Source organism: Hyperoodon ampullatus, assembly GCF_949752795.1.
Source record: "Hyperoodon ampullatus genome assembly, chromosome: 8".
NCBI lineage: Eukaryota > Metazoa > Chordata > Mammalia > Artiodactyla > Ziphiidae > Hyperoodon > Hyperoodon ampullatus.
In genome coordinates, this window is record NC_136921.1 from 104,177,947 (window position 1) to 104,204,922 (window position 26,976).

At 39.0% G+C, this 26,976-nt stretch overlaps 1 protein-coding gene across 2 annotated transcripts in view; it reads right to left on the reverse strand.

The window, feature by feature from the left end:
• CNTNAP5 (contactin associated protein family member 5) overlaps positions 1–26,976 on the reverse strand; it is a gene marked incomplete at both ends in the record, with an annotated part of 875,910 nt that overhangs the window by 128,139 nt on the left and 720,795 nt on the right. For both annotated transcript variants that reach the window (XM_079710301.1, XM_079710300.1), the window contains 3 exons: positions 6,835–7,053; positions 15,591–15,761; positions 15,942–16,069. In XM_079710301.1, coding sequence (XP_079566427.1) covers positions 6,835–7,053; positions 15,591–15,761; positions 15,942–16,069 — 518 coding nt within the window. The remainder of the gene's footprint in view (positions 1–6,834; positions 7,054–15,590; positions 15,762–15,941; positions 16,070–26,976) is intronic.

A 26,976-nucleotide genomic window follows, 5' to 3' on the forward strand; every position in this document is an offset into this window, starting at 1 on the left:
CAGAAAAATTAGCTGAAACTTGGAAATAAAGCAAAAAAATGGAAGATATTTGTCCAGTGGAGATGCAGATAATTTATTTCCAGCGTAACAGATAACTCCGAAGATGGCCTGGTGAGCAACGGTTTATATTTAAATCTACAACTGTATTCTAACTTTTGTTTTCTTAAATTCTCCGTACATATGCCAGCTTTTTAGATGCTCTCTGAACTGTTCATGACATCTTAATGGCTTCCTCATTAATTAGAGTGAAATAAAATCTTTGACTTATGTTTATTTTCTATTCACCTGAAACTCATTTTAGCTTTTGGAAAATTAGATTTTAACACATACTACCAGGATCAGTTAAAATGGTGTTACTTATCATTAGAAAATATGAAACTTATGGAAAGGCCTTAATCGCAGAGTGCACAATAACTGGGGCTAATAATAGTAATAACATAATAATAAAATACTAAAATATCTACAGAACTGTTAGTCTTTTGTAAACATTATGATTGAACAGGATTCTGCCAGGTAGATCAAGTGTGGGGTTGCCCATCCTAGTTGGAGAGTCAGGACCATCAAGAGAGTGTGAATCAAAAAATGCAAACTTGACTCTAAGGAAGCAATTGAATTTAAAAGGTGTTTTGGAGAAGAAAGTGGGAGAAAAGGAGGCATTATTTTATGGTTAATTCTTGGGAGGAATGAAAAATAAATTTCTCTTAAAAAATTACTTTGATTGGGCTTCCCTGGTGGCACAGTGGTTGAGAGTCCGCCTGCCGATGCAGGGAATGCGGGTTCATGCCCCGGTCCGGGAGGATCCCACATGCCACTGAGCGGCTGGGCCCGTGAGCCATGGCCACTGAGCCTGCACATCCGGAGCCTGTGCTCTGCAATGGGAGAGGCCACAACAGTGAGAGGCCTGCGTACCACAAAAAAAAATTACATTGACTAAAAAATGTGTGTGTATGTGTGTGTGTGTGTGTGTGTGTACTGCACAATACATCCATGTGATTGTGCCTCAGGTAGGGTTCTCCAGCAAACAGGCTGTGAGATGAAGTTAAAGGGTCAGGATGTTTTTCAGGGGGAACCATTGGGAGCCACACTTTTGAGCCAGAGAGTCAGGAAGCAGAAGTGGGCAAAGGAGTGAGCTCTGGCGCAGGTCTGACAGTCTAGAACAGCCCCACAGAGAGTGTTGGAGCTAGAAAAGTCCATCAGAGATGTGCTTCCTTGGGCCAAAATGGTTGTGCCTTTGTACCCTGGACTCAAGTGATTATGTGTCTGTGGGCCTCCCTGGAAGGACGGGACCTTGTCCTAAAGAGATACAGTAGCTGAAGGGGCAGACAGAGGGAGATTGTCTTCCAAGAGCACTCCCAGCAGCAGGGCCTTCTTGAATGGGGTCCTGGGCTGCACATCCTAGAGTCTACGCAGGTTCCTAAGCCTCTCTACACAGGGGCCTGAGACGACCCTCACCCTTCAGCCTGAGACATGGATGGTGAAGTAGGAAGCCGAATTAAAACATGGCACCTCCCACCTCTTCTACAAAATTGCCTTTCCCAACTCAAGTGGCTCTGAAGCCAAATCCTTTTCCCTCTGAATCAGAAGAAACTTGGTAACACAATGAGAACAGTGTAAATCTGCCAATAACATGTTCAGAGAGTTCTGACTACATCTTCCCCACCATTGTTCTGTTCCAAGGTTTTCTCACCTCCTCCTCTGAGTCATCAGCTTTGTCTCCAGAGCCTTGGAGAAATGGAAACAGGTTATAGGCAGCGTTGCAGCATCAGTATGCCAGGCTGGGCCCACTCTTTTCTAAACTGGAGCTTCCCTGGTTGTCCTGGTTACATCAGCTCAATGGCGCCTTGGCTTTGGAAAAGACACAACAACTTCTCACCTCCCTCAGTTTGGGTCCTTGAACATCCAGAGTGTACTGTTTTATTTTCCAGAAATATCTGGCTTGAATTTCGTTTTATAATTATCACCCGAGCTCCACATGAATGGTGCCGTCCTAATGTTTTCTTTCTTTACTGAGTTACAGATTTTGATTCTTGGCAGTGCCAGAGTAACTAGAATGACTGATTCTACCGTTGAGTTTTTGTGTGGTCCAAATCTCAGGGCTTTTCTCACTGGGCTGCATGAGAACATGATGCCATGTTGTACCTTTCTTCAAAAACAGATAGTATGCTTTGAGATATGTTTTGTCAAAGGCAGAATTAAAACTTTAAAAAGTGAAACTGTACAAGAAAATTATACATTCTCCTTCAATGTTCCATTACCAATCTAATGTGGCCAGTATAGGATGAAATGAGCTTCAATTAAAGCATAAGAGATTGTAGACAAACATTTCCAAAAGGTTTCTGGAATATTAGGGGGCAGAAAATACTAACATGGGCTATTGGGATGGGTTCATTGTACTCAACTCTCAACATTTTCCAGATGAGACAAAACTTTGTGGAAGGGGTCATTTAATCATTCACTTCTCTGAAAATAAAAAGAACCAGTGTTCTTTCAAAGCACTTTCAAGCTCTAAGAATCTGATTTTGTGGAGCAGAAGTGGTGTTGGAGGAAAAAAGCATGAGGAAGCAGGTAGCTCTTCCTCTTTTTTTTTTTTTTCATTGTAGAAGCATTGAGTGACTGCCACTTGGTAGGTAACAAGGAAGCAAAGCATTCACGGGACTTGCCCACTAGTATTCTGAGGTCTCCTAAAACTTCTTAAACGAATCAGGACATTTTCTCTTATTTAACTACTATGGGGAATATCAGAAATCATGTATTAATTTTTTTACTAAGCTAATTTTTTTACTAAGATGATTCAAGTATACTTGACATATTAGTTAACTTTGAAAAAATAAACTTGTTGGTAAATCAGACCTTATCATCAGAAATGTATAGGATGCTGAAAAGACAATTGCTTTACTTTTTGTTTCACCATTGACATCCTCCATGCACAATGGTTTTATGTAACAAATATGCTAAAAGGTGATTTTCCAGTTCTTCCTTAACATGAAAAGGATGTGTATCTCCTCCTGTGCTTTGAGACACAGTACATCTTCCAGACAGAAAACTCTGCTGGCCTGTGTCAGGAAAACCATCCTTGTGGGGCATTCGCAAGTGTAAATATGTGACTATTCCACAGAGAGACTCTAGCAGTTTCTGAAGTGTCAGGGCAGAGAGCAAATGAGACCCACCTTTCCTGGTTTCACTGCTGGCCTCGCCTTTGACACGCTTCACCTGAAAATAGTAATAATAATTCCCAACCAGTGTGGAAGCAGGAGCAGCACTGTGGGTAGGGGGGAAATTGACTCAACTTTATGATTTACCAAGTCAGTGAAATACTTTCCCCAAGGAGTTCTAAGTGGGAGTTACTTCAGTTTATTTTGACACAAATAAAGCAGCTGAGCCAAAAAATAAAAAGAAAAAATAAAGAAAAGGGTCCATCAAAGGCCAAAAAGATAAGAAGAAAGTAAAGCAACACAAAAATTAGACTCACAGGCTCACAGCTTTACAAAATGTCTATTCTATAATTGCAACGTATTTGGAAAGGTGGGGTGTCAGATTTGGGGACAAAGAGATATTTTCCTTGCTGTTACATCCACATGGGCATGAGGATAAGGATGGTTGTCATGCTTAATATACAGATGGAGATGGGACACCCTCAAGTTGTAAGGGATCAGTTACCAGACTCATCAGTTTCATTCTGTAAATAATAAAGACAATGAATCCACTTAGGCTAGTTGTTTTTCTACCAGGGTCCCATGGCCTGTTGGTAGTTGACCTGGAGTTCTTACCCAGATCTCTTCATTTCATTTTCAGCCATAAGTGCTAGTTCTTGGATGTCTCTTGCCTTTTCCTCGTATTGACTTGAAAAGCTAGTAGGGAAGAGCAAAGCGAGGGATGATACTGCCAAGAGTTTTAAAGCTGAAACTACCCCAAGCTTGCAGTGCACATTTCAGAAGCTCTGAGTTATGAAGTTTCTACTACTCTATTCAAGAAATGCGACCAGTGAAATGGCATGGTTGCAACTGTCCCTAACTATCAGGGAAATAAAAGCTTGAAGTTAAAATATTGATTCTGGGAATCCAGCATGCATTGACTCAGGTATCAGCACTTCAACTTGTCACATTCCAATGACAGGGGCAGTGCTAAGAGATATATCCATTCTATAAAATTCAACCTGTTTCTGGTACTCAGGAAGCAAGCACTCACAAGCACAGCAGCAATGCCAGTGATTACCATACTTGAATGATGTTATGTTTTGATTGAAAGATCCTTCAGAGGTTAAAGGTATCTAGACAGACATATCCAAATTAATATTTAAGTACTGTCACAATCAATCTATCCCAGTAAAAATAGATAATGAACAAGGACCTACTGTATAGCACAGGAAACTATACTCAATAACCTATGTGGGAAAAGAATCTGAGAAAGAATGTGTATATGTATACGTATACGGAATCACTTTGTTGTACACCTGAAATTAACACGACATTGTAAATCAAATATACTTTAATTTAAAAAAATTAAAAAGCACACCACAATAATATCTTTTTCTGCCTAGCAAATATAAAAATCCAGTGACTCAAATTTTCTGAATGATAGAGAATGCAATTCATCATTTTGGCTGCTCCAGGTAGGTAGAGGCCTTTCTTTTAAAAAAAAAACCACTGAATCATGCAAACTGGAAATATTGGGACTTCAATTTTTTTGGCCACCTAACACTTTTAAACTGGTTGAACACTAAACAACAAAATTCAAACCAACAGACTAAAATGGCCTCCAACAGCATGTTTTTCTTCTTCGAGTACATTAAGACAAATTCAATAAAGCAGAGTACCATCTGAGATGGAGCCTATTGGGAAGAAACATACCAGAAGCAGGTGCTCTTGCTGCAGCTGACCTTGGCTACAGCTAGAGCAAGGTAACTCTCCAGACCCATGGACATGCTCTTACTCATTGCATTTGTGATCAGTTAACAGAAACATCTAGAGATAAAAACCCACAAGGAAACACAGCAGCCTCTTTTCCCTTTTGACTTGCACAAAGTTTGTCACATATTCACATATTCATATCATTCACATATGATAATTTCATAACTACATGAAATTTGCATGAAGGGATTAAAAAATTCCATCTTTATATACACCTTTCAGCCAGAAAGATTCATCAGTACTGCCTGAAGATAAATTAAACTTTGGCATGGAATATAATTTATGAAAATTGCAAACTACTTGAATTGATTACACCAAAAATGACATTAAATATTGATGACTAGCAAATTTATTCAGAGCAATAAAAGGTGATGTTTAAATAGAATGAAAACATCAATATAAATTAAAAAAATATATTTTAATACTAAATCATATCACTGATGTAGGTTAATTAAGTGAGTACTTTTTCATCATAAAAACATTTTTAATCACTCATATCTTAGCTTCTGATGGATGGGTAAAACATGATAGATGAAGAAAGAAATATGATTCCTGTTGGAAAGAGAGATTACATATTCTGTTACTTCTTTTCTTTTATCTGGTATGTTCTTAGTGACAGATTTCCTCAGAGTTAAAAGTTGAACAGACCCAAACTTAAAGGAAGCAAGTAAGAAACACCCATTGATTGCTGACGGCATTTCATTACTAGCAGTAAAGCTATGTAGTGTGAGAGTTGGTAAAATAAATACATAAGGAAAGAAAAGTAAATCTGGGTATACTGGCAGATTTTGGAACCAATTTATGTTACTGTCTGAACTTCAAGTTTTTTGTAAGAGCAGTGCCTTGGTTTTGATAATAATACAGTATCCCTAACATTTCCAGCTCTATTTTGTCTTTAAAGCTTTATAAGCCCTGCTCAACCTACTTTCAAAAAATCCTTTCTAAACTGTAGCTATAAGGCGGACCTTTCCTACCTGGACTAATGTGGCTAAATTCTCTCTCCCTCTCTCTTTCTGCCCCTTTGTCTCTCTCGAACAGTGTGCGCGCGCACGCACACACACACACACACACACACACACACACAGAGTGAGCTCTTTGAAAAGAAGTTTCATTGCACAAGTCATCTTTCAATTCCTACCACCTGACAAGGTGCCTGATTTGTTTTAGGTGCTCACTGACTGCTTGTGGAATGAATGAATGATTCAGTGAATGATGTTTGAGCCTTCCCAGGCCCTACTGCCAGCAGTGGCAGCCAGTTCAGAGGAACAACTTATCTGAAGGTTGATTCTGAGTCTCACGGTGGAAATGACCAGTGGAGAGACGTCTGCTTAGGGACCAAGGCTTCTTTTCTGTGCAAGTTATCAGGCAGCCACCTAAGTGACGTGAATTCAGGGAGTATCAAAGAAGCTCCTAGTTTAAAAATCAGTAGCTCTCTCCACCACCATATAACTGATGCCCTAAATCCCTTGGAGATGCTGTAACGTATTTCATTACATGGTTCTCAATAATTATCAGGAGTCAGGTATCACTAGGAAGGGTGAATGGTCGCCTACTGACTTAAAGTCAACTTCTAATAAGGTTTAAATAGCTGATACATTCTTTTTCTAAGAGTAGGTTTTGATGATAGGGATGAAAAGTAATAGAGGTTCCTGGACATCTGAAGATATAATATGTACAAGGAGAAAAGATACAAATAGAGTTTGAAACCCCCTCAAATTTTGCTAAGTGATGACATCATCTTCCATTGTTGTAGCTAATAAATCTAGTAAGGCAGAATCTGTGAAATTACGTTTATAATTATAAATGCCTTATGAAATATTTTAATCATTTCCCAGGTCTAAAATAAAATAGGAATTTTCCTTGGGCCTGGTTCCACCGTGGTCTTGTAGGGTTTTTAGCACACAGGGCACCTTAAGATGTCACCTACCTACAAAGAGCTGGCTGTTGAGCTGTAACCGGAAATGGCCCTCCTCTGAGGTCTCCCTGGTAATCCTTGGGAGGTTGTCCACCTGGAGTGAGGTCTCCTTGAGGTTCCTCTCAGCCTGGACATAATGCCACTGGTTGTCATTCAGAGGAGAAGAGGACTGGACTATGAGCTCTATGGGGCCATTCCCAACATCAATGGCAAAAGTGATCTCAGAAGGAGCTGAAACCAAAAAGGAAACAGGTAGAAAGTTGAAGGGAGTCGTCAGTGCATTTAGGGCACAAGCATACCCTGAACGAATGATAAAAACGATCATACATCAATAGCTAGGTAGAGCGGCCTTCAGATGAAATCCCTGCAGTATTAAAATTACCATTAATGGTAATAACTACCAACTACTAAATCTCAAGCTCTTTTTTTTGTCCCACTTGGTTCTCATTGTGAGAATTCAAGAAACAGGATAGGGACCAGAGTCACTGATGCTGATCTGACAAAATGCACCTGCTCCAAGGTTCTGGGTTTTCTGGATCTGTTCTGACTTCAACTGTGTCCTCATGGACAGCTATAGATACTTGGTTAGCTAAGCAGCTACACTCCTGCGAGGAGAAGACCACACCCTGGAAAGTCCAGTGCTTGGTATTATTCATTATGCATATTATAATAATGTATTTCATATATATATATTACATATTATTATGTGTATTATATAATTATTCTATAATGTATTATTTCATCAATACATATGATACAAGAATTCATGCTATTCCTATGACTTTTTTTTAAAAGGAGGCTCAGAAATTTTAAGTGCCTTGTCTGCATCACTGCAAGTGGCAGTGTCTGGGAACAAACACAACCCTATCCCCCCATCTCCCCACGCAGGGCTCCTCCCATGACCCTTTGTGCCCTTCTATAGCAATCTGCTTATCGTACAAGACAGGAAAGAGCCAGTCAGGGGAAATGCTACCTGTGATGATGATGATGTTGATGATGCTGATGACAGGAAGATAATAGTGGTGGTCATGATGGTGATAGTTGTGGTGGTGATGATGATGATGGTAGTGATAGGGATGATGATGGTGATGGTGATGGTGGTGATGCTGATGGTGGTGATAATGGTGATGGTGGTGAAGGTGATGGTGATTGTGGTGATGGTAGTAGTGAGGATGGTGGCGATGGTGATGGTGGTGATAGTGGTGATGGTGGTGGTCATGGTGATGTTGGGGATGGTGACGGTGGTGTTATCACCATTAACAGAGAGAGAGAGAAGTAGCAGCAGCACAGCAATACAATGCACTCTGAGGAGCACTGCCCATAGATTCTCTCATTTTAATCCTCAAAGCAACTCTATGAGAAAGAGTTTTTATATTACTTTTATGCCCATTTTATGGGTGAGAAAATGAAAGTTCAGAGAAATAGAAATAATTTGCTTGAAGTTGCCTAGAGAGTAAGTAGAATCTGACTCCAAAAGTATAATCGCCATCTTTTTTCTCAATTTTAGTATATCTTCTTATATTTTCTTTTATTATGTTAGAATTCTAAATCTGAAGGATGTGGAGAGGTAAATTATAAATTAAAGTTGAGGGGAAGACAGTCCCCTCTCAGGAACAGCAGCCTTCATATTCCAGACCTTCCCCTCCTTATCAGCACCTTGTGATGGCCCCCCTCCTTTACACCCGAGATAGGACATGTGTATTTCTTTGACAAGGTCATCAACTAGCAGACCTGAAGATTCAGCAATACCAAAGGTTAGTCATCACCCTGGACCACTCCTTCCTCAGGCTTTAAACCCCAACAGAAAGCCAGACTTGGTATAAGAAGCACCCGATATGCAGAATTTCAAGTAGCAGAGAGTTTGAATTGTTTGGCTTCCTGGTGAATGTGAGCCCTGACTGCAAAGAGAAGCAATAAGATAGAAGCTTTACAAATGGGATCTGAGACATGGACTCTGGCACCCCCCATGACCTGAGGTAAGTTTTCGAGCTTGTCACCTCTTACTTTTATCCTTTGTAAAAGGGAATAAAAACAATACCTAATTGTCAGGTTGTTTATAAATTCATCCTGACAAAGTTCTTAGAACTGTGCCTAGCATGTAGGATGTACTCAACAATGATAGCTATTGTTATTATCATCACCGTGGCATGGTTCACCAACCCACGTCAGTTGTCTTTGGCTCATAAACCCATGCATTAATGGAAACAGAATTGAAGGGAGCAAATCAGATTCAACAATTGAAAGATTAAATGAGTGAAGTTGGTCCTTTGAGCCATTGCTTGTTTCTTATCAGGCCACCAATGCTACCTTGCAGCCCTGCTTATCTTGAGACCAAATAAACAATTACTGAGATATTGAGCATAAATGTATTTCTCTCTAAAAACATAGGTAAAGACTCTTGAAGTTGAAGGGGAGGAATGCTAAAGATTTTGCTAAAAGCCTTCCTGCAAAGCTGGTCTTGTGGATATCCAGTTCCACGCAGACAGCACATCCCTATGGAAGGAAGGCTTGCTCCACTGCTGTGACGACCTGCCACCCCCTGTCACCACTACCTCCTTGTTAGTTTCTGGTCTGCATTTATCTCTGCCCCTGCATTTATCCCTCTGTTGTGTAATGATCTGGTTATGATCTGTCTCCCCAGCTAGTCTGCAACCTATAGATGAATTGGACACCCAGAACCTAGGATTGGGCCTTGTGTACAGGAAGCTCCCATCAAACTAAAATTTCATTCATTAAAATGTTACCCTGCACACACTAAATGCAATTTTGTAATTTTCTTTAATTTTTTTTCTTAGTTTTATACCAAGGTGTTAGGTTCCTTAAAAACCTTCTAAAATTATTATTATTTAACTTTATTCAAGTCACTATTAAAAACCTACTATGTTCAACTCACTCTTCCTAGAACTAGGGGAGAATCAGTGAAATGCAATAATAATAGTTAACATTTATTGAGCGCTTACCATGACCCAGGTACTCTGCTAAGCATTTTTCATGAATCAACTCCCTACAATCATATGAGAAAGGTAATATTTTACAGAGGAGGGAACTGACCCACAGATAGCTGAGAAGCCACTCCAACCCAGAGGGGGCAGAGTCAGGATTTAAGTCCAGGTGAGGTGTCTCTGGAGCTCACTTTTTAACCCACTTGTCCTATGAGAAAACCACCATCCCCAAAACCTATGCAGTCTTTACCCAGCAGTCAAAGCTAGATATAATATGGGTGCCTGGAAAAAACTGAATGAAAATAAATTTAAGTACATGGTGATACTTCCAACACTGGCTAGTGACTTGGTGGACAGGACACCTGAGGCCAACGTCAACTAGATCTCATTTGCTGGGGGGATGGGCATAGCTCAGTGGTTCTAAATGGGAAAGCTGGAGGCCCAGTGGCAGCATTACCTCTATCATGAATTTACCATCTTCTCCCTCCAACTGTCTTACAAATATCCTCCCTTATCATTTACACCCTATGGTTCAAGACAAAGCAAAGGAGTCACTGGAGTCTTTCAGTGGGTCTTTACCCAGCCAGGGCCTGTGCTAAGCAGAGATGAATGAAACAAAATGAGCTCATGGTGTACTTTTGAGAAGACTGACCAAGAAGGAGCATGTCAAGTGGAGGAACCTGCCACAAGCATGAGAGATTGTACACCAAGTGGTCCTAGGAGATGAGAAGATGCCTTCTAAGTCTCCTGTACAATGTTCTTCCTTCCTCAAACTGTGACACCATCTCTGTGTTCTTAGCCCTACACAGGTCAGGCATGTGAGATGTCTCAGGAACCATAATGGAATAAAGAAGAAGATGCAAGGCCTTAATGTAGTCTCCTAACCTCTCTGACCTCCCACGTATTCATCTGTAGAATGAGAAGTAAATGAAATATTGTTAAACATGTTTGGAGACATGGACTCTTGGAGGAGCTGATGACAACTGTGGCTCCTATTCCAGAAAAAAAGCACACACAGTTTTGCATTAAGTTGTAAAGACCTGCTGAATGTCCTATGCCTCAAAACATGGAGGAAAATCATGCTATTTTCTCACCTTCTTAGCTCTTGAAACAGTTTTGCAAAGCAGAGCAGGGAGTTGTTCGAATGAGCAAAGAATTGAATCCTGGATTCTGAATCTTACTGGGTGATGTTGGGTATGTTATTTACCCTCTCAAGGCTCACCTTCCTCATCTGCGTATTGGACTGTGAGTTGAACATGAAAATCATAATGCAATATCTTGATGATTATAGATGAGATTATTTGAACACAAAATTAAATAATGAATATAAAACATTCAGTACTATGTCTAATTAGAGTACTCAACCATTTAGCATAAATATAATTATTATTAGAATTAATCTTTCCTATTCTTGAGGACCTGAGGATTGTATCTTCAAGTTACCATCACAGTTGGTAATATTATTGATATGATACATTTGAAAGTCAGAACTCAAACTTCTAGAATATATAGATATAGATGAGGATATAGATATAGATATAGAGGTATAGATATAGATTTAGTTGTTCCTCCATCCCTCCTCCCCTCTCTACTAAGAGGACAAATATTAATCACCTGGAGACAACATTAGACCCTATCAGCCTCGAGATGCCACCAGAAGAATCTACATAACAAACTTGACTAACTAGCCTTTATCTCTACTTCTGAAGCCTAAAACAGCTTTCCTTTATCCTATTATTTCTCCAAAAATGTATTGCTCTCTTTTTAATATGTCATGTGAACTGGAGGTCTAAGTCACCTCGTTGAGTCACTCATTTCCTCTGGGTATCTCCCATCCCTACATGAGGTATACATGTTAATAAACTTCTGTTTGTTTTTCCTCTTGTTATTCTGTCTTTTATCACATGGTTCTCAGCCAAGAACTCAGACTTTTAGGAGTGAAAATGATTTTTTTTTTTCCCTACAGGCTTTAAGGTCAGCTAGCTGCCCCTACCACCCAAGGGGTAAGGATGGACTCTGGCAAAAAGCAGTCTGAAATATTTACTTCCCTGTCTAGAGGCATTTGTTCCTAGGTAGTCAGAGGAGTTGCATATCAGGAGGATTGTGTGGACAGCTGGCAAAGAAGTGTTTTCCCACCAGCTGAGATGTGGCTCCTTATTGAGGGAAAGATAGCCTTGACGAAAGTAGAGATTCAGAATTCAGAACAGGGAGAGAAATAAATTAGACCATTGCTAACATTTGTTAAGCTCCTGAATCCAACCAGAAATAAAGTGCCCCACCAATTCCGGACTTGGTCACATGTCTTGGTACCAATAAATTCTCATCCTTGTGTCTACCAGTTAAGATTGAATTTTCTTTTAATTGCAGCCAAATGCATCTGATTGACATATGGGCATCAACAATTCCATTTTCATAAATAAACACTGAAGGGGTGAGGAACTTGCTCACAATTAGAGTTAGAGAAACAGAAATTAGAATCCACATTGGGTTTTAACCAGTAGTCTCTTTCCGCTATGCCATATTGACCTCAACAGCCATTTCCTTCTGATCCCCCATCCACTCCAAAATATCTATTTCAACCTGCACAGCCATTGTGAGCTAACTGTCAAAATAGCTATTTTTTTCTCAGTCTCATTTGAAACAAATCCATTAAGACTTGAGGACATAATGGAACATCTTGCCTTTCATAGAATATGGACTAATCTTAAAGCTACAAAATTCAAATGTCTTAGTTGGAAGTGATCCAGAAAGAAATAAATTGAAAACTTTAGGTAAACTTCTTGTTCCCTGTCCAACAATTCGGATACATCAATTTTGAAAACTTCTGTTCGGATAACTCCTTAAGGATGAGGAAGAGATCTACTTGAGAAATCTACTACATTTATGCGAAGGCCATTTTCTTTCTAAGAAGCTGATCTGTAGAGGAATCTTACTATGAACACTTTAGGGTGAAAATTCCATCTGTGTAAAAGACATAGGTTGAGTGCCGCTGTTAGTAAGAAATGCAAGATAAGCCCCATTTGTTTGTTTGTTTTTCCTTTTAAATAATAATAAAACAAAATATTTTGAAAATTTTGAGGCCTCGTACTTTAAACAAGTTTATACAAAATCTTCCTCTTTCAAAAAATACAAATTCTCTGATCTGGTGAAAAAGTCTGCACTGAACAATGACATCAATGGATTTTAAATTTTTATCAGTGTTAATACCCCTTGCACTGAAAACATTTTTGTGCAATCCAAAGGACAAAATATAGTATGAGGAAGTACAAACAAATTGGACACTGAAATATAATTAACATGAAATCATCACTCATTACCTTGTGATAATATGCCATGACATTTGCTGCTGCTTTAATGAATCGAAAGGCCTTAGGGCCTGATTGTTATTAAATTTACATTGAGGTTATTATATCCATATTATGAAATGGCTGGCACTCAACTCCACATATTTAAAGCCTGGCCAAGGTAGCTATGAGGGATCTTATTTCACACTAAAGCCACAAGAGCTTCCTGTCATTAGTAGTCTAAATCATTGGAGTAAAAGGAGATTACAACTATCAGTTAAAGAGATGCCTTTCTTTGTATTGGGCTGTAGCTGCAGAAGAAACACTTAGCTGCTCTGTGCTCTGCAGGAGACCTGTACATGTACTTCAGCCATCTCCTCCAGCCAGTACTTTTTTCTCTTTTTCTGGAGCTCTCAAATTTCCAAGTTTCTGTTGCTAAGACATTATTACTTAGGTTTTCAAGGGTATTTCATGTTGTCACATTATTATTGTAATATAGTCAATTGCCACAATCAAATCATAAAAAACATGCATTTAAAACCAGGTAAATGAGGCACCTAATGAAAATCATAAGTCTTCATGGTCACAGCTTTAATAAGGGCAAGATGGTGGGAGCAGTCCACCTTGTGTATAAGAAAGAATTGGGTATACTGAATGCAGAGAATCAGAAAACTAGCAAAAGCAACTAAAAGTAGATCTGTTTTTTATTATTGCCACACACCAGTAATTCTAAATAATATCAGCAAATGAAACATTCCTCCACCGGGGTGGGGGGGAAACTTTTGTAGGTTTAAGTTGTAACAAATGCTGATGTTAGTATTAATTTTTAATAATGTGTAAGCTTCAAATAGTACATTTTATTACCTACCACATATTATATTCAAGAGGGGAGCTAATATAGAGAACTCCTGACGTACCATTGGCTCCTGAACATGAAGACTCATATATGTGTTTTTTTTTTTTAAGAATAAGAGCTCAATTTCTGATTTCCCATTTTTACAGTTACTGTGCTATCATTGTTTAACTTAGATCTACTGTTGAAACAAGGAATATATAGTACCACAGGGGCTGTGAACACAAATTGCGCCCAAAGAGAGCTTAAGCAACTCTAAAACCTTAGGAACTCTGTAAGGTTTTACCAAGTAGAATAGTAACCCATGATGAATTTTCTAATAAAAATATTTTAGTGTTTTTTTTTTTTATTTCAGAGTTATTTGAAAGTGGCTAACATTGATCATGAAAAAAATACATAGAGATAATATCAATTTCTGGAATTTATTGTAAAATGGGATTTTTATGAATCTGTATCAAACTTAGCCTTATGTTTAAAATCTTTCCTAAAATGTTTATATCTATTGCTTAATGTGAAAAACATTTTAAATTTAAAGTTAATAAAAAGTATCCTTTGATCAGTAAGAGAGAAGATAAACGGACAAATCTGATTATACTCTCTTTGAACATGGACGTAAAAAGAAAATCAATTCTGATGAACTCACTCACAAATTTGCATAAGTCAAGTCTAAGGAACAAAACTTTTAATGTTACTACTATTACTTGAAAAGACCAGTATGTAGGTATTTTTCCCTTTTATATAAAAAATGAATGAATGAGATTAAAATTGTTTATTGTATTGTGTTTCTTTTTTGTACTGGAATATTTTTATTGGCATGATTACAAATAAAAGTTTATTAACAGAACACTTCCCCATCTGCATTTGTATTACTTTTCCTTTAACTTTATGATTATTTCTTAATATAACTTGTATATAGGAGATGGGATGTTAAAAAATGATCCATGTCCTGACACCTAACTCACTAGATACACCCCTATTCATGGTGAAGTAGTAGAGAAACAATGGAAATTCTGATTGGTCAGTCACATACTCCTGGTGATGGGAAATAAGTCAAGAAATTACTTGCAGAGAAAAAGTACAACAAAAATTTCACTTCAAGTATAAATAGAATGCAGAATACTAATGTTTTCAGCTTTCCATAGAAATTGCAATGAAAAAGTTCCATGGTGTGGAAGCTTAAAAGAACAGGTAAGGGCTTCTCTGGTGGCGCAGTGGTTGAGAGTCCGCCTGCCGATGCAGGGGACGTGGGTTCGTGCCCCGGTCCAGGAAGATCCCACATGCCGAGGAGTGGCTGGGACCGTGGCCACTAGGCCTGCATGTCCGGAGCCTGTGCTCCGCGGCGGGAGAGGCCACAGCGGTGAGAGGCCCGCGTACGGCAAAAAAAAAAAAAAAAAAAAAAAAAAAAAAGAATAGGTAATAAATGCCCATGGATCAGATAAAAGACACCGTAAATAAATTAAGGGAATTTTGGAAATGCACTAGTTTGAAGAGAGAATGGCTCTTTAAACACTGATAAATAATAATAAAACAAAAAGCATAAGAAGGAACTAGAAATTATCATTGTTAATTTGACAGAGGCCCAGGGAGATTAATTTGATAATCTAAATAATACACTAGTTGTTGGTGGCAAAGATAAGATTAAAACTTCTGTTGACCAGTTATATTAAATTCATAAATGAGAACACTTACAGCTTATTTCAAGTCGGATGAAGTCTTTAATGCCAAGGTTTTCTAGGAAAACTCCAGATAAAGCCGTGGTTTTAAAAAAGAAGGAAATGTCAGCACTGAATTCCGCATGGAAGGTAGGAAAGTGGAGGTAAGAGGCTTCTGTATAAAATGATACCGCATTCCAGAAGTGTCCTGCAAACGAAAAAAAATTCCTGAGTATGGTTCATTGTTTTTGAATGGGGTACAGGAAAGCACTGGGCATGTAGATAATTTGCAAGACTGGGGGACACTGCAGGGAAAAAGGATAAGGGAATAAAACATCTTGTGCTTAATGTAAGACAGAGAGAAATCTTCTTTCAATTTAGTACTCACGGTCACCATAGCAACGCAAGGGACCAATTCTCCAAGCAGCTTCTGAGTTTGATCTGTTGGTATCAGTGATAACTATCTGAGTGACAGGCAAGTGGTCTTTGAAGGAAAGAAAGCCAGTATCATTTGTCCTGCAAAACATAAATTTAAGAAAAGAGAGGAGAAAATGTGGATAATCTAGGGATTCTTTAACAAGCCTCCTCTTTTCAAAAGTGATTTTGCTGGTTGCTGCAGGGTTGGGGCAGCAGGGGAATAACAGAAGGCCTTTCATCTCATAGGTATGCATGAAAGTCTGGGATGCCAATTACAAAACCCATGGCCAGCTTCCAAAAACAAGAGCATTTTACATCTTCCTTAAGTCTTTCCAGAAAAGCAGATAGTTTACAGAGCTTGCTGCTGCTTTTTGTAGCTCACAGCACCCCACCTGCCCAATGCAGTGCTGATGGAACATGAAACATTACCTCTCTCCATGAAGAGATCGGCTATCTCAGTAACTTAACTTGAAATAAGCATCATAAAGCCACTTAAAATCACTCCAGGGACTTGTTTCAGCCACCTGCCAACAGGTTTTAATCAGTTTAGGATGTTTCTTATCACCTTTTAACTCTAGGTGGTTTGTTGCTTTCTATTTTTTTCTATGTTTTAGAGATCTTTATTGTTAATGACTCTGGCTTTGTCTCTGTTAATTATGCAACTAGGAAACTGACTAGTCATCCTTTGACAAGAAAATTAAAAATGAATGGGGTTAAGCTATTCATGTTTCCCTTTTTTTTTTAACATCTTTATTGGAGTATAATTGCTTTACAATGGTATGTTAGTTTCTGCTTTATAACAAAGTGAATCAGCTATACATATACATATATCCCCATATCTCTGCCCTCTTGCATCTCTCTTTTTTTGAGTTGTGTTTTTGGACTCATGGTAAGGACACACCATTTTACTGAGAGTAAAAAGGAAATGTAGGTAAGAAACTGACATTGAATGAATATGCAGTGATTTTGAGCCAGAAATGTACTAGGGGAAAAGTAACACACCTATGTAGTGGGTACCATTATTTCCATCACAAATGAGGAAACTGAGGCTAAGAGATATGAGATAACTTGTCTATGGCCACAGGGCAGAAGGGGCAGGGGTCTAGTCACTTGGTGTCTATTTCAACCCTAAACTTAACAAGTATGCCATAAATATATGTTAATCTGAGCTGAACTGAATTATATAAGGCAGTCTGATAATTGCACATGGGTGGGTTGGACTGTCCAGCCACACAGCCTCAGGTAAGCGCAGGATGCATCATCTTGTTTGTTCCTGAGAACTGGGAGACACAGCACCAAGCCACAACAATCAAGGCAAGGTATATGATGTAGCAATTTGTTTATGAGAACACAGAGGAGCTAATTCATATTGGTTCTCTCTCTGTAGACACAAAGACATCAACACCACACTCAAAAAACACTCAAGGGCATCCCTGGTGGCGCAGTGGTTGAGAGTCCGCCTGCCGATGCAGGGGACACGGGTTCGTGCCCCGGTCCGGGAAGATCCCACATGCCGTGGAGCGGCTGGGCCCGTGAGCCACGGCCGCTGAGCCTGCACGGTCGGAGCCTGCGCTCCACAACGGGAGAGGCCACAGCAGTGAGAGGCCCGCGTACCACAAAAAAAAAACAAAACAAAAAACACTCAAAATCAATGTTATATCTCAGCATCCTTTGCATATTATTTACAGCTCTGAGTCTAAAGACAAAGAAAATAATGTGTCAAGTTATGAATTAAGGATGCATGGCAAGGTCCAAGTAGTGTGATGAAGTGCTTTAAGGACATAGATTTAGAAGCACACAGATTTGTTCTGAAATCCCGGATCTCCAGTTTCCACCATAATTAGCTTGGGCAAATTATTTTATTTCTGAGATTCCACAGTATCCTCAGTTGAAAAATGGAGGTAATGCCTATATCACAGAGTTATCGAGAGAAGTAAATGATGTGATATAGTCACGGTGCCTGATCTATGGTAAATGCTCAAAAATAGTAGTGTTAACAGTCATTTGAGTTCTCATTTTTGCCCCTGAATCACTGCAGCCTCAGACAAGTCAATTTATCTTTTCATACATCGAGCTATGATTCTGTCTTGGAGGTCTCCACACTACACAGAACATTGTGGAAAATTAAATATTAAGATTAGACATACAACTCCTGAGATCTGTAGAAAAACGCACTAACTCATCTTGGTTATAAACAAATCAAATATTCACTTGTACATATACCCTTACAGGTCTATTCACCCAAAATGTAAAGAAATGCACTATCCATTGTCTGTAATTTGAGTACCTGTATTTAAGAGGCCAATCAAAGGATCTGGAATAAGATTCTTGTGTCTATTTGAAAGCACATCTATGAATGTCACATATACACAGAATAAAATTAGAATCTTCATGTTCTAATATTTTTTCAAGCAGACATTGCAAAGCAAGTTTCAAGTAACCAAAGTGGAATAAAGACCAAACTCCTGTAGAAACTCTACATTACTATAGGATTTTCTTTCTCCCCAATTCTTCTTTCATTTTCAAGGTGAAAATGGTAGATTCTGAAGTCTGTCCCTCAGTGCCAACCACTGTCTCCCTCATACACTATGGCATCTTGTCTGTATCAATTTGATGTCCTGGCGCCAAAGTATTGGAATATACAAAATTGCTCCAAGAATAAAAATCTCTTCCAAATAACAGAGAAAAAGAACTTCATATTTAGTTTGATGATGCAGAGCATATTACCAAAAATACTTTTTATATAAAATCTAAAAATCTCTCCAAAGTTGTTTAATGTGGTAGAAAAAAACTCAAATGCCTACAGGGGCCAGGAAAGTAATAAAAATGAATGAAACCAGCTTTGTGTTAGGTGATAAATGGGACATGACACACAGCTTCAGTGTCATGGGGAAAGAGAGAGAGAGAGAAAGAACAAGAGGAAGACTGGGAGGAAGTAGTGTTCTGTCTATAGGAGACAGTGATAGTCATTCATTCCTAACAGGTAATTATGCTCTTCATGAATGTAGGACCAGTGGGCCAGACTGGAATATCAACATAAAACTTCTCAATTTTTCAAATCTTAGAAATGGATTTAAATTCTTTTAAAAAAAAGAAAAGTATGGTGGGAATCAACACTGCAATAAAACTGACCAATAAAACACAGGTGAGGGCTGTGTTCAGCCTACAGGCCACCTGGGCATCAAGGGACTTTGCAAGTTCATTCATGCTCTTAGCATCACAGTGAGAATAGTGTTTGGATTTAATTCAATGTGTGAGCGACAAGGCTGATTCAAACATTTCGAAGTATTAATGGGTAGATTAATGGGGGGTGGCATAAAAAATGATACAAACTGCAGCTGTAGAGTTGATGTTCTACACACGAAATTGTTTTCCTTTGGCTTTTGTATGAACTTGTCTTCTCAAGGGCAAACACTTTATAGACTTTGTCTTCCTTTGGAACAATATACAAGACTCTTCCTAAAGGCAAAGGGTGCTTATGTACTTTATAAGTACAAAAATGATTGTGCTGTAGTGGGAAAGCATTGTCATTAGGCCAGACGGACCTAGCTTAAAACATGTGCCTCAACACACAGGTTGTATGATGTCATGAGGTCAGCCTGGGACTCAGTTTCCTAATTTCTTAAATGGGGATAATAATACTAATTCGATGTTGTTGTATAAATCAAAGTAGATAACGTATATAAAAGTTCACATGTTGACTATCACATAGTAAGGATTCAATAAATAGTTATTGAAAGACCCAGTCAAGTGTGAAAAAAAATGTAAAATACAAAGATTTTTTTAAAGGAAAATAAGAAAAAGTGCCCCACTGTTGGCCAGCCAAAGATCCCAGCTTATGGAAGCTTGAAGGGCACAAAGAATAGGTAACAGACACATGGTCCTCAAGAAACACATGTGACCTAATGATAAAACATGCACATTAAGGAAAAGACTCAAATATTCTCAAGAGCAAAAGTATGGCACAGAATTAGCCAATGTGGTCTCCTCTTAGCTTTTCTATCTGAATCTAGGGACTTTACCAAAATCAGGTTTGCAGAGCAGAACAGGGGCTACTGATTTCTTTAGTGTATCATTAAAGTGCAGTGAAAACTCATATACTGCCTTTTTTTTTTTTTTTCTGTCAGCCAGTTTTTGGTTAACTGTTGCAATTCTTTTTGTAGCATCATTTGGGTGACTGAGCTGATTAAGAGAGATTTTTTTTCCTTTTTATATTCTTCTCTCTTTCAGTCACCCAAAAGTAACATATAACACATTATTCATAAAGAAGATAAACCTAGAAAATTATGTAAAGAGCTCAAGACCTCAGGTCCCTTGGAAGCCCTTGTGTGACTCTGAATGAATTATTCTCAGGAAACTCTGCATACCTTTCTGTTGAGTGGGAAACATGAAGCACTCCATTTGCTGTGGCTGCAAAAGTGGTATAGCCAGGATGAGGCCCATAAACAGTTCTACAAGTCTAAATGCTATATCGATGCTTGACAGTAATTCTATTTTAACTTTGGTTAAGGCATTATTTCCCTTTTGTCTTCCTTATTGAGACTTTAAAAAAAAAAAAAAAGAAGAAGAACCTAAGGGATTAGATGACAAGAAGCACACAATGAGCTCAAGGGTCAGTTGGTTGACAAAACAGCAAGTGCAAACGTTGACTGTGGTCACATAGACAAGTTCACACCAGAGGATAATATCCTTCTAGCTGCGCCCCCACACTGACCAGGCCATATCCGGAGTCTCGATTTCAGTCCCTAGTACAAGAAACATGAGGGGCAAAACAAGACGATGTTGGCATATATTTAACATTTTCAGAAACTACATTTCTTCAGTAAATACTTTAAGAAAACTGAAGCCATAGGGCTCTTCTCAAGTAGATGTGAGAAAACAAAATCTGGTCTTGGTATGTGAATACAGCCAAAGTTTACCCAATACTACTTTATTGTTAAGAAATGTAAATGGCCCTCCAGATTTTATGAGTATAAAACTGATTTTAAAAAGTACTAGCAAGATTGAAGGTTTTTGTAGGCATCATTGGATTAACCTGTTCTGGATAGGAAAGAAAGAAAGAAACATTCAGTAGTGCCATAAAAGCTCTTCACAGGAAGTCTGCATTTTTTCTTCTCTCTCACTCTCCTCCCAGACCTACCAAAATTGACCTCTTCTCCTTCCAGCCCCTTGAAACTTTAGAGAATCACTCATTTCCACAGAATGGAAATGCCAGTCCCTAACTTACTCCACGTTGCTGCAGCATTTTACAGTGCTGCCTTCTTTCCTGTAACACACACACACTCACACACACACACTCACATGCATTTCCTGAGGAATACATATTCATTCAACTACCTATGAAAGATCTCCTTTGGACATCAATCGTCATCTCTTAACTAATATGCTCAAACCCCCTCCACTGGTCACTTCCCCAGGGATCGGCCACCCTACTTGTTACTCAGTTCTGTCAACGCCTTGGTCCCAGGCTCTCAGCTGCTGAGGCCGTACACCTGCGGATCTTCATGTCTCCTCTTTTTCCTCACTTCCTCCTTCATTCTTGACCGACGACTTCCACCAAACTCCCCAACTTAAGTCTCTGTTCAGCTGCCCTATCCTCATCCTCCTGGCCTCAGTTTTACTCTGAGGACCAGCGTCAGCCTGGGTCTGGGAGATAGTTACCTGACCTGCCCCTTGCTTTTCCTCTCTCTGCCCCCTCCCTCCCTCTCACTTGTGTCCACACCTCCAGAAACATACTCACACATGTGGACCACAAGATGTACTTTATTGCTTCAAACCTTGTAAAGTAGTCTCTATCTCTTACAGGTAGGGTCCAAATTCCAAAATATTTAACATATTAGAGTAGAAAATAAAATGCAATTTAAAACCACCCTTGCCTTTTACTGGAGGAGCTCTTCCTAAAGAAAAAGATCCATATGTTAGAGGCCCTGCTTGGGTGTGGGGCTGCTATTCTTAAACTTACTGATGGCTCTGGGGTTCAGCTGAGCATCTCACATCTCAGGACCTGAGGATGGGAGCCACCTCTTGCCTTTCTCTGGCCAGGTGAGCACACGAATAGAGTTTTACACCTGATCTTGTTTCACCCTCGGCACAGCCCTATGATGGCGTTATAACATTGCCTGCCTTGTGCAGCAGAGGCAACAGAGGTTGAGAGAGGAGATACAAATTCTCAGGGGGCACTGTTGGCAAGTGGAGAGGCTAGGGTTGGAACCAAAACTTTTGCCATAACCGGTGTGCTCTCCTGTTCCCCAGGCCTCGTCTGGCTCCTGCAGAGAGAGGCTCTCTCGTGAGTGGAAGCTGTGTTTCCCACATCTGTCTACTTCTTCTCCAGGCAGGCTGGAATAACCTGGCCCTGAGTCCTTGAGTTGTCCTTGTGGGTTTCGGGCTGACTCTCCCCATTCCATTCACACAGGCTTTCTCCACACGAGATACACTTTGATTAGGTTTCAGTTGACTAATTTGAAATGATTTTCCAGCCCTGCATTCTCTGAGATTACACATAGGTCACCTTGACAGGAATTCTGGGAGTCCACAAACTCTTCAGTGACACAATTATCATGCAGTCTCCTGGTTGATTTCCATGGAGGAAGAAACACTCCAGCCATGACATAGTGAGTTTTACCAGTGAACTTTCAGAGGGCAGCCCCATTTTGGGGAGAAGGGTCTTCAGTGCTCTTTCCTAGTCTCACCTAGAGTGTGATGGCTGAAAGATATATTTGATTGCTGTGGTATGCTAGTTAGTTATCTTATGCATTTTATTGCATATATGTATGTATAGCTTTCGTAGAAATTAGTTTAACTTCTATAAGTCAATGTTGCCTCATAGTTCATTTAAGATACTGTAAAAATAAAGAAAATAATAATAAAAATGATGACTAACACATTTTTGAGAACTAAATACCTGGCATATCTGCTAGATGAGCAAATTAATGCCAACTTAGCCAGCACTCCCCAGAGATAGGCATTCTTTTTCTCTTTTTGGTTTTATTTTTCATTTCTTCAATCAAACAAGAGCCTGAAGCTCAGAGAGGCTAAATGATAGTCACTAAGTGACAAATACAGGATTTGATCATCCCGGTACATAATATGATATTACATAGAGGTCAATTATATTTTACATCCTGAAAACGAGGGTGCTGCCAGGATAAGTAGCCACAATTGTGTGTGTTCTGAATATATTACATGTATTACCTCATGATATTTTCACTAAAAATCTAGAAGGCACATTTGCAAAGGAGATACAGCTGTTTCCCCTCTGTTTCCTCCTCCTTCTTCTTCTTAACGATGAAGACTCTACTTTTTGAAAATAATGCAAAGAATGTATTTATTTGTAGGTAGCTGAAAGTGTTGCCATGGATCTCAGAGCAGGACCAGGTGTGACAGAAATGACAAACATTGAGAGGAAGAACGGAAGGGGAATACAACATCACCAGGGTCCTGTCAGAGCTGTCCACACCTGCTGAAGGGTTCCAGCAAGTTCTGACCCAAAGGAGGTTGCAACTAATGCCTTCCTGTGGGGCTCTGTTTTGACCCCCAATGAGTTCTGTGGTGAAGCCACTTGCTCAAAGAGACTGTCATTTCACCCCAGATTCAGGGAGGCCAGTTCTGAACTGACTCCCTTGTGGTCTGTATAAATTCCTAAGTCCCTTCAACAATTTGGCCACATTCATCAAAATAGAAAAGTGGATGATTTAACAATTCCAAGCCAGAAATCTATGCGATAGAAATAATAACTTTAAAAATGAAAATAAAGTATGTCAAGACTCAAAAATGTTCACTGCAATATTTTTTTCTAATAGTAAAACATCATTTAAAAATAAAATGTTTATTATTTTATGATAAACTGTAAGTTATGAGACAACTCACTTTGAAGCCATTAAAATTGACAGGAGACATTCATGTTTATGCTTATTTAATGATGCCAAGTCAAAGCTCTTCAAGACGTAGTTCATGTAGAAAAACAAGCTGCAGATAACACATTTAATACAATCTCACATTTCGTAAAAACTGAATGAACTTTCATATTAATAAATATGGTATGTGCTTAGGAAGATATTTATATGTAGATGTGCCCTACGTGCCTCACTATTATCTCTAGGTATAAAATTTTACATGTTGGGTGGAAGTAAGAGGATACAAAGTGATAATGATGAAGGAGCTTCCTTTTTATTTAATATTTCTGCAATATTTGAATTTTTTATAATAATAATAGGATATATTTATTTTGTAATAAAAAACTCCTAAATTTTAAAAATCAGGAGAAATTATTCTCCCTGGGCATTGTTAAATATAGATACCTCAGCTGGATGAATCAGAACTGAGAGCTGTAAGCAAACTTAAAGAGCAGACAAAAAGGTAAGCAGCTCCTCTAATTTGGTCCTAAGTAAGAACTGCTATTAGGTGAGTAATGCTACTTAGTGGCAAGTAGGCACATTAAAATAGAAGCCAAAGTCTCATTGCATTCTTAAGTCAAATGATAATATTTTGGTATACAATTGCCCAAATCAAACTGTTGTATAAAATATACTAAAGAAATGTAAACTTTTAATCTTGATATTGACTTTGAGTTCTATCTATTTCTGATACTCACAATTTTGCAGTTACCCAAAATGTGTAATGTGACTTTACAGACAACTTAGAGATAATAAAGTTGTACAGCCTGACAGGTAACTGAGGCAACTGAAGCCTCAGTCTATATTTGTGTTTCCTTTAATCATAAAAAAAGAGTATTTCATAGCTATGTTTTGTCTTCCAGAACCAACAGGTCTTAAATTGCTTATTAGAAATTTTCCAAATAGATGAGAGAATGGTGGCATCATTGAACAAAAGGCACAAAAACAGGCCTTAATGCTACACTTGTTGAAGTATTAACTATTTTACTTCATCTAGAATTCTGTAAGATAATGATGTGATATGTTAGTTTTAAATGATCAACCCCTGGTTAGAAGTTGTGTTTTCCCATTTTTGTATTGTTCCTTTTTTTTTCCCCTTGACTGTGTGATGCCTTCTATCATGTCCTATCAGATGTACCACAAAACACTCTATCTAAAAACAATCTGAGGGGCTTCCCTGGTGGTGCAATGGTTAAGAATCTGCCTGCCAACACAGGGGACACGAGTTCAAGCCCCGCTCTGGGAAGATCCCACATGCCACGGAGCAATGAAGCCCGTGCACCACAACTACTGAGCCTGTGCTCTAGAGCCTGGGAGCCACAACTACTGAGCCCATGTGCTACAACTACTGAAGCCCGCACACCTAGACCCCGTGCTCTGCAACAAGAGAAGCCACTGCAATGAAAAGCCCGCGCACGGCAATGAAGAGTAGCCCCCAATCGCCGCAACTAGAGAAAGCCTGCACGCAGCAACAAAGACCCAACACAGCCAAAATAAATAAATAAATAAATAAACAAACAAACAAATAAATAAATAAAATCAATCCGAAACCCAGTCATGGGATTGTTAGTGTAAACAAGTCAGTATCAAGTTGCCCCAGGATATATACTTTAAGTGACAATTTAAGGAGTAAAACAGCAGAACATACCTAGCAAGGGGAGGGCATATTTTTCTAGGAAGATAGTATGGGGAGAAAGGAAAAAAAATCATTCATTCATTCACTCAGAAGTTAATGTATGAAGAGCCTACTATTGCCAAGCATATTCTTTCCAACCCAAGGCTCTGGCTCAGACTCCATTGCTAGATGCACATGGAATTCAGGGACTGAGTAAGTAAAAACCCAGATAAACCCTTCCTAATCTCTACATGGAATAGCTCATAAATAACATTCATGAATAAAAAATTGCCACCAGTTGAGATTGTACAATATTACTTTTTAAAATAAGAGATAGAGCCTTTCTGTTCTTTCAGGATTCAGAATTCCTGCCCCATTTAGGACACTACTGAGTCTGAAGCATCCTCACTGCACTGAGTGTGGAGATCCCAGAGGTGGAGATTTGGGGGAAATCAAAGGAGGCCTGAGAGAGCAAAGAATATCCTACGTGAGGAAACAGCAAAACTCTAAACTCCTGGATGTAACCAGCATCTTCTTGCTAAAGGCAATTGTCTCATTAAGTCTCCAGGGAAAGGAGTGAAGGGCCCTTGTGAAGGTCAAGGTCCTGGGGCTGGATTAGACACGTCTTTACAAACAGAACAGCTCGAGACAAATGTTTAAAAAGCTAACTTTGGGAGCAGCGTGATCACTTCTAACTACTCTTTGATAGCCGGGAGAAAATCAACCTGCAGCAAAAAGTTGAGGTTAAATTTTGAGTAAATATTTCTGGTGAGAGAATAAAAGGTGGGTAACAGCCAGCAATGCAGCAAATATCAGTTAATTCTAGAATCACCATGGCCCAATGTACCAAAAGGCAGAGAGATAAAAATATATTTAACAGGAGTCATTCACCCATCTTTCACTCATGTCTTAGAACCATTTATTAAACAATTTCCCTGTGGCAGAGAAGTAGATTCTAGGGCTAAAGAGTAGTTTGAAGCTCCAGGATTCCACATGCTGAGAAAAAAAAGAAATCCCTTACATATCCTGCTTAAAAAAAAAAAAAAAAAAAAACAAGAAAAATAAGCTTCCTTTTTTGGATGATCAGATAACCAGAATTTAAACTTTATACCATTTTCTCCTTCTGTTCTATGCCATGTCGCTTCATACAAGGGTGGGCAAGAGTAAGTAAGGGCAAGAGGCAAAGAACAGAGTTACTAAAACTCACATAAACATTTCTATACTTGCTTATGAATAAATAAAAGAATGTCCTGCTGTTAGAAAAGAGAGCTTCACCTTAGCTCTACCTGGTTGTCTGGATGAGAAAACTTTTCATCCGGGCCATGGGCCATCACGAAGAAGCACACTTTGGACCATCTCTCTGCCTTCTCCTCACCACCCAACCATCCTTTTAATCCCTCTACCACTATCCTCTGTGTCCCATTTTGTACCCCTCCACCCAGATGACTGTTTTTCCACCCCTCATACAGCCCAACCCTCTCCTGTGTGATCCCCAGGCT